The sequence below is a fragment of the Macaca thibetana genome, chromosome 16, assembly GCF_024542745.1.
Source record: "Macaca thibetana thibetana isolate TM-01 chromosome 16, ASM2454274v1, whole genome shotgun sequence".
NCBI lineage: Eukaryota > Metazoa > Chordata > Mammalia > Primates > Cercopithecidae > Macaca > Macaca thibetana.
In genome coordinates this window covers 43,018,622-43,031,523 of record NC_065593.1, presented here as the reverse complement: position 1 = coordinate 43,031,523, position 12,902 = coordinate 43,018,622, and the positions used below count along the sequence as shown (strand labels likewise).

The 12,902-nt window shown below is 39.2% G+C and overlaps 1 protein-coding gene across 1 annotated transcript in view; it reads right to left on the bottom strand.

Annotated features, from left to right (window-relative positions):
- The window catches only part of CA10 (carbonic anhydrase 10), a 540,135-nt gene that overhangs the window by 448,225 nt on the left and 79,008 nt on the right, over positions 1–12,902 (bottom strand). The window contains exon 2 of the mRNA XM_050765092.1: positions 4,244–4,318. Coding sequence (XP_050621049.1) covers positions 4,244–4,318 — 75 coding nt within the window. The remainder of the gene's footprint in view (positions 1–4,243; positions 4,319–12,902) is intronic.

Here is a 12,902-nt window from a genome sequence, read left to right as displayed (position 1 = left end):
GAGGATTGGGAGGGACCCAAAGTGGTATGGTATAGTTAGGCTTTGTGTCCCCACCCAAATCTCATTTTGAATTATAATTCCCATAATCCCCACATTTCAAAGGAGAGACCAGGTGAAGGTAATTGGATCTTGGGGTGGTTTCCCCCATGCTGTTCTCATGATAGTGAGTTCTCACAAGGTCTGATGGTTTTGTAAGGTGCTCTTCCGCCTTTGCTCAACACTTTTCCATCCTGCAGCCTTGTAAAGAAGGTATCCTGCTTCCCCTTTGCCTTCTGCCATAATTGTAAGTTTCCTGAGGCATCCCAGTCATGCTTAACTGTGAGTCAATTAAACCTCTTTCCTTTATAAGTTACCCCATCTCAGGCAGTTCTTTAAAGCAGTATGAAAATGAACTAATACAATCCCTCTTTGCCTGTACTGTCAAATATTCCTCACATTCCCACCCTTCTCCAATTTGAGTATTCCTGAACCTTGTCAGGACCCACTTCTAACTTCTTTTCTTCCATTAGCCTTGTAGTGAGATGCCTGGCCCTAGAAGACTGCTTTAGGCTGTAAGTAACAGAAAGTCTGACTCAAAGTGGCTCGAGCAGTAAGAAGTTTGTTACATCACTTAACACAATAAGTGGTGAGGCAGTTCCATGGTGAATTCAACCCTTAAGTGAGCCATAGAAGATATGGAATTTTCTCAACTCTTCATTTTGCCATCTTAGTGTGTCTTTTGTACCCAAGTTTATTCAGAAGGCTTCTCCTTACATGGCGTGAATAGAACTGTGTATCACATGTGCATGTCTATATTAGTGTATTACTCTGGGTTCTCCTGAGAAAGAGAATCAACAGAATGGGGTGACAGTGAGAGATTTATTTACTTTAAGGAATTGACTCACATGATGGCTGGCAAGGATGATGCGTACAGGGCAAGCCAATAGGCAGGAGGCCTAGGGAAATGTTGATATTGCTGCTCCTGGCCTAAGGCTTCTGGAGGTAGATTTCCCTTTTTCTTCAGGGACCTTGGTCTTTTTCTCTTAAGGCCTTCAACTCATTGGATGAGGCCCACACATATTATACAGATAATTTGCTTTACTCAAAGTCTACTGATGCAAATGTTAATCTGGTCTTAAAAAGCATCTTCCCAACAACATCCAGGCATGTTTGGTCAAATATCTGGGTACCATACCTAGCCAAATGGACACATCAAATTAGCCATCACAATGTCTAAACCAATAAGAAAAGACCAGAATTACCATTGCTGGTGTAAATCTCAGCCAAGAGTAACCCTCTGCAGCTGATAAGGGGCTCCTTCCCTGAGAGTATGATGGTATGGAGGGTGAATGTGCAAGCATAGTCAGGGCTCTGCCTGCAAGACAGATTCTAGTTGTGGGTGAGGTCAGAGGAAGGCGTAGGTTTGAGCAGGTAAACAACATCTGTTAAACACTTAGGCAGGCAGAATCCCAATATTGTGTTGCCTCCTTTACATTTACAAACCCTACTGGAGCCCTTGTTATCCTGAGTCATGGATTTATGGCTTATCTTCCCCTTTAGACTGTAGGCTCACCTTTGAGTAAGAATCATGTGTCAGTTACCTGTTTATTAACCGCCCAAACTTGGTGCTCAGCACAAGATAGGTACTCCATAAATGCTATTGAACTGACCAAAGTAGGGCATTTGTGTGCTGAATTAACCTTGTACCCACCATTGTTATAGAGCTCATATATTTTTATCTACCACAGCTTTGTTGAAGTCACAGATTCACAACTGTTATACCAACTGACTATTCTTTCTAGACACTTTAGTGAGGAACTTATGGGATGATAAAACTAGCTCAGTCATATCAAGTTCTCTCCTATTTCACACATCCATAACCTGAAAAAAATCTCAGTAACAAATTGAAGAACACTCTTAACTTCACAGTCAAGTAATAAGAGGTAAGGGGTCCATTGTTTGCCACAACCACCCACTCAGATAAAGTAGGTCATCTGGAGTCAGATGTTAGAGCCCAGGTTCAGTTACTTAATTCACAAATTCTCATGACTCTTATCCTTTTCAACAGAGTTGGAGTTCCCAAAAGTTTAGAACATAGAATCATCAGATACCAATCTCCTCTACCAGAAAGACAAAAGGCTTTAGAACTGTTACGTTCAGAGGATGAGGAAGTCATCTTTTAGTTGTCCACTGTGTAGAAACCCTTTACCTTATAAATTCAAGCATCCCCCATGTTTCAGGCATCTTGAGAAACCCTTACACACATTATTACACTTTCCAGTTTGTAATTGTCTCCCTCTTCTCAAGCAGATACCAACAATGGACATACACTGACTCAACATGCACCAGACATTACCATATGCACTTTACCTCCGTTTTGTAATTTAATCCTCAGCAAACTTCACAAAACCGATTTCTTATCTCTATTTTACAGATGAAGAACCCAGGGGGTTGAGAATGGGTAGGTAACTTGCTGACAGTTCTACCAACAAGAAACCACAGAATGCAGACTCAAGTCCCGTCCAGTCTGACTTCAGAGGCCATAATCACACTTGCACACCTCACTGCTTCCCATGTAGTAAGGTTTACACATAGTATCTCAATTAAATTTGAGAGTAAGGAAAAGTTAAGTTCCTTTATATCAACACATAAGGGGACAATAAAAATTATTTCCTGTGGTTGTCTTAGAAGCAACAACCAACTCAAAATAGGGCCATGAACACATTAAAGAAAGAATGTGACAACAGAGAAGAAAACATCAAAAAATAAGAGGCAGACACACAACATTTTGCGGTGACCACCCAGTTCTACCCATGGACATGTCAATCACTACAGAGGATGTTCTCTTCAGGCATAGTACTAATTTAGCAAGACTTCTTATTACCTGGAGAGAATACCCTTTATTTCTCTAATTCCATACTCACAAGGTACAAGAATATAATTATAAATGTAACTTCTGAGATATCTTGAATATGACAGATTTCCTAGGCAAAAAGTACATAAACATTCTATTTCTTTAAAAGGAGTGTCCTCAGTTGTAAGAATTGAATGCCATTTGTCGATATTATTTCACATGAACATAGCTTGTGCCAATGAAATTGTTCTAACATTATCATAAGAAACCTGGTCACTTCTAGATGAGTTAATCAAGTTCAGTTTCTATGTTCACTGGGCCATAGAATAGATGTGCCATAGTAAATTTATCAAGTTAATAATGTTCATTTCTGAAGCTATTTGGCAGCCATTTGGCTTTTTCCTGGGTCACCCACTCTCCCTTACCATGCCTGCTTTCCTCCTACTGCAAAGCCTCACAAGTACGAATAATTGCCCCATCATACAAATGAGAAAAATGATGCCCAGAGGGGTTTTGTGACTTGCTTAGCTCTGCACAGCTGGTGTAATAGACTCTACAGAAGGACAGGAAAAGAAGACATAGGAGCCAAGAATGAATGAAGTGACCTGGGACACTGGTCTTTCTATTTGCCACCCACTACAGAGACCTCAACTGACATCTCCAGCCCTCTGTTTTCAGTGCCTGAGTAGGGATTGCACATTGGCTCCTGTTGAGTGCTTTATTTCTTATTCTCACATCTGAGCAGTTAAAAATACTTTGAAATATGTCACCTGCCTTCCCTTCTATCTTTGCCTTTTGCTTGCTTTTTCTCTTTACTAAAGCAGCAAAAGCAAGAGGACCATAATGAGGGTAAGAGTAGTGGGAGGAGACACAGGGACCCTCCACCTTGCTTCTGAACTAAAGTCATAATATAATCCTTGCTTTAATCTGTCTTCAGTTTTCTGTCCTCTGCCCCCATGCTGACAGGATCCACTTTGCCTGGTATTTTTAGCTGATACTTGGCCCGATGTGCTAAGTCCTGGCCATGGATGCTGCTAAAGTGACAGCATGTGTTCCAGCAAGCTCCATTGCCATGGTCAGTCTTTTCATAGTTCCTGTTTCATTAATGTTAAGAAGTGGCTCTTCCTCACTTAACCAAATGTCAGCAGACAGAGCTTCGGCCCTTAATCATCTATCCCCCTGCCCCTGAGGGTATCCTATCGATTGAAGGACATTGAGACTGCAGGCTCAGATGGAAAAAAAAAAAGTACTCTAATTGCCTGTTACTTAACAAACTTTGTCTTGATGGAGTATTCATTGCACACATAAATTAGACTGCCTCACCTTTTGCAATGTAAAATCCTGGAAATAATGCTAGCTTTCATTCTAATTGTTTTCAATAAAAAAAAAAAAGAATTAATGTGTACTTACCTGGAACAAAGCTTCCCTGGACCACCTCCTTGTATGCCCACCAGCCTTCATGGATTTTTGGTGAATTCTGTTGAGCTAAAGGAAAAGCAAAGAAGAGAGACTAAGATGATAGTAGAGAAGCACTGTGTCCCAGCTGTCCAAGCAACAAGGGTGGATACCATAAAATAATCCTCTTCTACCCCAAAGTCATACTACAACAGAACCTTCCTTCTCCCTTCCTTTTTTTTTCCCCAAATAGATCATTGATGGGTAAATAAAACCAAATTTTTATTTAAAGTACTCAAATATTTTAATTGATGTTAAAGAGATAGTAATTATGTATTTAAGTCCCCTGCTACCTGTCCTCATCATCTTCCCCATACACACACACACACACACACACACACACACACACACCCTGCTGAAATTGAGGAGAGGAGGCATATCCCATCCATGTATGTCCTTGGAACCCTTATTTTGGGAGAGATTGAAGTTTGCTGAAGGAGCCAGTGTAGAAGGCTGAAAGGTATACCCAGCCAGCTTTCCTTAGGTCCCAGGAAAATGAAAACAAGAATATAAATAACTGTGGTGAAGGTTTTTGACATCACAGGGCTTAAGTGCAGAGGGCTCAAGATATTAGAAAATATTGTTGAGATCTGTAAGGTCATGCTGACATGACCTCAGGGAAACCCTTGAATTCATGACAGTTGACAAGTGAATTGGGACAATGCCATTACACATGCATGCAAACCCCAAAGTATACATGCTACATAAATTTGCTTATCCCTTTATTAAACTACATTCATATTTCAATTCCTAGCCACATTGGAAGAAAATAAGTGAATCAATCATATTTGTAATTTGGCTACTATAGAGTTAATGTTAAACCTTCACTTTTTTCTTTCCTTCTTTAATTCTGGTGGGGGTTTTTTCCCCCCTACCTTCCTCTTCAAAGTTCTAGGGGAAAGACTCATCATTCTGAGTTAGAAAGAATGGGTCTAAGACAATGGGTTTGAATGCAAAGCTTTGTATAGAGAGAAGATTTACTAGATTTCTCTAGCTTCCAGATAAGTTTGTACTGTTTAGCTTCAAGTCTCTTCTCATAGTACAGGGAAGATACTTTTTCTTCCTAGGATATTAAGAGCCCTGAGGCTTGTATCTTTGTGGTTGAAGATTTTCTGACATAGGATAAGTGAAACTGAAGCCCACTCCTTCTGGAACTGACAGTGGGCTTAGGGGACTTTAAAAACAAATAGAAGAGAGACAAAGAGCTTATTTAAGATTCTGGAAAAAATAATGCCTTTAAATTTGCCCAGCACAAATCTCGGGCATGGACACACCAAAGTACACTGGATTTCCTGGTATTCTTATTGCCCCTGTGGTGTGGATAGAGTTCAGACATTTCCATAACCCTTGAGGAAGATCCCGAGGTCAACTGAGTTGGAAGCCAGTGCATCTGCTCTGGGACAGCAGGCAAAGGAGGAAGTGACCTCAAAGCAGAAGCCAGAAATGTTCTGTCCAACCAGGGAGTCAGGCAGAAGATTCAATTGAGACTCTGGGAATTTGTAGCACCAGGGAAAGACAAGGAGATTTGAAGTCAGCCAGGAGGTCTTTAGACCTGACCAAGTCAAGAAGCCAAATCAAGGTTTGGTTATGGCTGCAAAATTCCCCAAGTGGGTAGACAAAGAACATTTCTCTAGAGTTCAGAAAGGGCTCTGATTCTTCCTCTGGGTCTTGGTATTGCCTGACTCACGCTCCTTCTCCCCGTTCATTAGATAGTCATCATAGGAGCCAGGGGAGAATCCAAAAGGCTTAGAAACCTGTGAGATCAGATATCTAATGGCCCTCTTATGAAACAACCACTTTGTTATTCTTACCTTGAGTATAATTAAATAAAATTCACAGAAAGTACAACCTACTAAAAAACAACAACAACAAAACCAAACCCCAACCCTGATAATTCACTAAACTTCAGCCTAGCTCTGCTAGACATGTAAAATGTCTCAAGCCTGGGAAAAATGCACATTTCTAAGATCTTGAAAGTTTGAACGATAAACATCACATAACAGCTTTGCATCAGAGATAAGCCAGGACTGGTTTTCCTTATCACAGGCAAAAACTTCAGAGTTCTATAAAAACTCACACCAAGTTTTATCCAATCAGGATTGCTGACTGTCATCAAACAACTTAAACCATAAATCCAGGCTTCTCTCTTTATTCTATGAGACAGTCATTGGGGAAGCTGCATTCTCTTGCATGTGTTTCATTACCCCAAATAAATATAAACTTAGCCCTCAATTTTTGTTTTACATTAAGCTTTTTATCTAATTGTTTTACAAAAAAAAATTTTACAGTATTTACACATCACTTTAAAAATTTAATGTAGTGTTTTAACTATACTATAAATAAAAATACAAGAAATTTATAATAATATGTATTTCAACGTGAAAATGCTTGAGTATGGTTCACTAGAACAGAGATTGGAAAACTAGTGCCTACTAGCCAAATATGACCCACTGTCTGATTTCTGTACTGCCCAAGAGCTAAAAATGAATTTACATTTTTAAATGGTTGAAAAAAAATGAGTTGAGCAAGAGAAAGAAATAAAGCGTATTCAGTTAGGAAAAGAAGAAGTCAAATTGTCCCTCTTTGCAGATGACATGATTGTATATTTAGAAAACCCCATCATCTCAGCCCAAAATCTCCTTAAGCTGATAAGCAACTTCGGCAAAGTCTCAGGATACAAAATTAATGTGCAAAAATCACAAGCATTCTTATACACCAGTAACAGACAAACAAGAGAGCCAAATCAGGAATGAACTTCCATTCACAATTGCTTCAAAGAGAATAAAATACCTAGGAATCCAACTTACAAGGGATGTAAAGGACCTCTTCAAGGAGAACTACAAATCACTGCTCAGTGAAATAAAAGAAGACATAAACAAATGGAAGAACATACCATGCTCATGGATAGGAAGAATCAATATCATGAAAATGGCCATACTGCCCAAGGTTATTTATAGATTCAATGCCATCCCCATCAAGCTACCAATGAGTTTCTTCACAGAATTGGAAAAAACTGCTTTAAAGTTCATATGGAACCAAAAAAGAGCCCACATCTCCAAGACAATCTTAAGTCAAAAGAACAAAGCTGGAGGCATCACGCTACCTGACTTCAAACTATACTACAAGGCTACAGTAACCAAAGCAGCATGGTACTGGTACCAAAACAGAGATATAGACCAATGGAACAGAACAGAGTCCTCAGAAATAATACCACACATCTACAGCCATCTGATCTTTGACAAACCTGAGAGAAACAAGAAATGGGGAAAGGATTCCCTATTTAATAAATGGTGCTGGGAAAATTGGCTAGCCATAAGTAGAAAGCTGAAACTGGATCCTTTCCTCACTCCTTATACGAAAATTAATTCAAGATGGATTAGAGACTTAAATGTTAGATCTAATACCATAAAAACCCTAGAAGAAAACCTAAGTAGTACCATTCAGGACATAGGCATGGGCAAGAAATTCATGTCTAAAACACCAAAAGCAATGGCAACAAAAGCCAAAATTGACAAATGGGATCTCATTAAACTAAAGAGCTTCTGCACAGCAAAAGAAACTACCATCAGAGTGAACAGGCAACCTACAGAATGGGAGAAAATTTTTGCAATCTGCTCATCAGACAAAGGGCTAATATCCAGAACCTACAAAGAACTCAAACAAATTTACAAGAAAAAAACAAACAACCCCATCAAAAAGTGGGCAAAGGATATGAACAGACATTTCTCAAAAGAAGACATTCATACAGCCAACAGACACATGAAAAAGTCTCATCATCACTGGCCATCAGAGAAATGCAAATCAAAACCACAATGAGATACCATCTCACACCAGTTAGAATGGCAATCATTAAAAAGTCAGGAAACAACAGGTGCTAGAGAGGATGTGGAGAAATAGGAACACTTTTACACTGTTGGTGGGATTGTAAACTAGTTCAACCATTATGGAAAACAATATGGCGATTCCTCAAGGATCTAGAACTAGAAGTACCATATGACCCAGCTATCCCATTACTGGGTATATACCCAAAGGATTATAAATCATGCTGCTATAAAGACACATGCACACGTATGTTTATTGCGGCACTATTCACAATAGCAAAGACTTGGAATCAACCCAAATGTCCATTAGTGACAGACTGGATTAAGAAAATGTGGCACATATACACCATGGAATACTATGCAGCCATAAAAAAGGAGGAGTTTGTGTCCTTTGTAGGGACATGGATGCAGCTGGAAACCATCATTCTCAGCAAACTATCGCAAGAACAGAAAACCAAACACCGCATGTTCTCACTCATAGGTGGGAACTGAACAATGAGATCGCTTGGACTCAGGAAGGGGAACATCACACACCGGGGCCTATCACGGGGAGCGGGGAGTGGGGAAAGATTGCATTGGGAGTTATACCTGATGTAAATGACGAGTTGATGGGTGCAGCATACCAGCACACCAACATGGCACAAGTATACATATGTAACAAGCCTGCACGTTATGCACATGTACCCTAGAACTTAAAGTATAATAAAAAAAAAAAAGAAAAAAAATGAGTTGAAAAAAAATTTTGAAAAGTTAAAATTATATTACATTCAAATTTCAGTGTCCATAATGTTTTATTGCCAAATAGCCACACATATTTATTTACATATTCTCTAGAGTTGCTTTCTCACTACAATGGCAGAGTGGAATAGTTATGACAGAGACCATTTGGCCCACAAAGCCTAAAATGTTTCCTCCATGGCTGTTTACTAAAAAAATTTGTTGAGTGCTAATTTACATACATAATTTCAAAAAGAAAAATAATCAATATAATCAATAGAGTGCTTTGACTATAATACAAGGGGGAATACAAGGAACATAATGTAAAACAAAATATTACATATTTCAATATGTAAATACTCAGGCATGGTGCACTAGAAGAGAAAATGAAGAAGTTGGATGTTTGATTGACACAGACACAAATAACTTTGTATTCTATTAGAGATTCCAGAATCCACAAGTGGCATTGCTCTCAATGGTACATGATTTTCCAAAATAGTGAACTCTTGGCAAAGATGAGAACACAATTAAGTACCACCTTCTCTTGATTTACATCTTTGCATTGCTAAAGAACCAGGTATAATAAAACTTTGTAAGACATGCTTTGTGTGCATAAGCAAAATGGAGTTTCACTGGAGGGTCAAATAAATAAAAGTTTTTCCACTCACTTGAATGTCTGTTGGGACATGGGATAATTTATTATTGTTTCTATCTATCTAATATGTTGCAGAGCATCACATCTCTGTCCCCCTTTAGTTGGTGCTAATTGCCACTCTTTCATTATAACAATCTTAAGTGCCCTCACCTATTTCCAAAATATTCCCCCAGAAACAGTGACATTCCTATTGACAGTCACTGACATAAAGGTGCTATTTATAGTACTTACGTGTGCTAAAAGAGGATAAAATGAAACATGTTGAACACTAATCAGAGGATAGTGCTTTGTCTAAGTAGACAAAAGATACATCTTTCCCCACATATCTGAATTGCAGTGTCTTACCGAATACATTTGCCACCGCATAATATGTTCAAATATTTTTTCTACTCTTTCCTGCCATTTGACCATATCATTAAGAAACTTTCATTTCTACAAGGGATAAAGCAGTAAGGAAAAAAAGAGAAAGCATAGATGCGCGTTGTCAAGATGGCAAAAAAGGGAAAGCTAACTCTAATAAAACCTGAGTAAGATGACTAGGTTCTCAGATATTTAGATGCATTCCTAGTCCCTCTTTTTATCTCTTTCTTACATGTGCACATCTTCTACACTCCCCTATAAGGACAACCTATCAGTCAAACTGAAATATCAATTTAAGAAACATCTATCTAGAAGGAAGAAGAAAGAAGCCCCTGTGTAAGTAAAAGTATTGGAACTGACAAGATTATCACCCAAAGCTTCTGTTCCATCCAGAAAGTTGCAAAACACTTTGCTCTTTCTTCATCTCCAATCATTGCTTCTTCAGCTAACCCATCCGTTCAGAAGTAGAACTATGTAAGATTTTAGCAGGTAATAAGACAATCAGACCATCTGAATAAAGCCTATCAGTAGAACTGCAGAGCTCCTGTTAGCTGTCTGTGATGTGCCTCGTGAAGAACCAAATTCACCCTCCAAAAATCAATCAGCCAGAAGAGCCCATTTGATGTCTGTCAATTACAAAATATAATGGCTGCAGATTAGAGTTGAAGAAAATAAAGGTGTTTTATGTAATGTTTTCAAATGCCCTTGGATGCTCAGTCTAGCCTCATACTGTTGGGCAATTTAGAAAGGCAGGATGGCACATTTAAAAAGGTAACTCATTTAAAGTTCTGCCACAGTACTACAAGGAGTTTATTATAGACGGAGCTCCTAGAGAAATACAGGATTCCTATTTTAACGCCTCCCACCAGATCCTTGGTAGTCATCTTGTTGTTGTTTACATGTGATTTGAAGTGAGTGAAGAGCTAATTGAGAATTCCTCAGAGCAAACAGGTGAACAGAGAGCCGCCTGAGCTTTTACAGCATTCTCTCCTCCTCTTTGCCTAGGTATGGATCAGAATTTTTAATGTGCAACCAGCCCCTGGGAAAAATCCAGGTGTCTAATTAAAAAAATTGTGTTGAAAATAAAAATTGTCATCACTGCCAGAGGAAAGATATACATAGCAAGGAAAAATCTATTTCAATTTTGTTCTTGGTTTATTTTTCACTGTGGCAGTTTGAGAACTGATGAGTTTCAAAAGGAAACTCTGAATCTCAGGATTTTGAGAGACAACGTTCATTGCTCCAATGGCTTCTTATACAAATAAGCAGAATTATCTTACATAATTCTACTTCAGAATGAATGGGATAGCTGAAGAAGCCATCACTGGGGATGAAGAAACAGCAAAGTGTTTTGCAAGTTTCTGGATGGAACAGAGGCTTCTGGTGATCCCTTCTTGCACAGAGAAGGGATCGCACTTATAAGAGGCTGGGATCTTAAAACAGAGGTCAGCAAATTTTTTCTATAAAGGGCAACATAATACATATTTTATGCTTTGAAGCCAATACTATTTCTGTGCCAACTACTCAATTTGCCATTGTAGCACAAAAGCAGCCGTATACAATATGCAGGGGTGTAGCTGTGTGCCAGTACAATTTTATTTACAAAAACAGAGAGCTGGATTTGATCTGTAGGCCATAGTTTGTTCAGTCCTGTCTTGGATCTAAAAGATTTTTGTTATCCAGTTCTCTCTTACTTAAATGTTAAGAAGTGAGCTACTTTACAAAAAAGTCAGAATGTTGAAATATATGGGTTTCTGATTACATGTACCTGGTATCTAATCAATATGTACTGTAGAAGCTATGTGTCATACTAAATCTTTTCCAGATCTGAAACTGGTCACCAGCATCTACATAAAATTGAGTATTTCCCTCTCTCCACCTGATTTCCATTGGGCTAAACCACCAAAGTTGGTGGAGCCTTATATAAACAAGACCCACAACCCATGTTGGGTTTTTTGTTTTTTTTTTTTTTTTTTTTTTTTTGAGACAGAGTCTTGCTCTGTCGCCCAGGCTGGAGTGCAGTGGTGCAATCTCGGCTCACTGCAAGCTCAGCCTCCTGGTTCATGCCATTCTCCTGCCTCAGCCTCCCAAGTAGCTGGGACTACAGGCGCCCGCCACCATGCCCAGCTAATTTTTTGTATTTTTAGTAGAGACAGAGTTTCACTGTGTTAGCCAGGATGGTCTTGATCTCCTGACCTTGTGATCCGCCTACCTCGGCCTCCCAAAGTGCTGGGATTACAGGCATGAGCCACCGTGCCCGATCCCATGTTGGGTTTTTGAAACCAGTCAATAAAGACCTGAACAATATCTTAATCCCCTTTTATTCTTCCCACAAGTCCATAAACTCTCTCAAGTAAGTATGGGCCTGCCAACCAACTGAAAAAATTATGTTCCTATTCCCACTGACCACAAATACAGGCATCACACCAACAAGTCTTTCGATCCAGACTAAAACTTTCCAAAGATGACGCGATCTGGACTGTAAGTAAATCCCTATCATTAACAGAGCTTACTGCTCCAAGTCAACTAATTTAACTAACTTAGGTTCAGAGATAACATAACTGTGAAATACCTCCATTTGGAAATTACAGTGGTCTCTTGACCTGGTGGGAAACAAGACTTAAAAGCAACATCTGAGACAGCACAGTTGAGGTGGGGAAGGAAACGGTGCAACAGGGAACAGAGGAGCCCTCACAAAGGGATGCAGTCAGGGAAGGGACATTGCTTAATAAAACTTCACCATCAGTCAAAATATACCAAACCATAAGCACACACATTGCAAAAAATGAGCTTCCAAGCTATACCTGTGCCAAGTGGTCTACAACTAGCAAAGATGGAGCCAGATATAGAGGAGAGGCAGAGTATATACGCTGCTGTAGTTACCTCATTTGAATGTAATTGTAGAAGCCCTGAACAGTTGTTTCCCTCAGAAACTGCATTTCTCCACTGGAAAATTCAAGGAGGAAGGTACCAAGTCTATTGACCAGGAAACACCATAAGTTGGAAGGTAAAAAAGTACTTCTAACATTGGATGCATATCCATGACATCACTGTCTTTCCT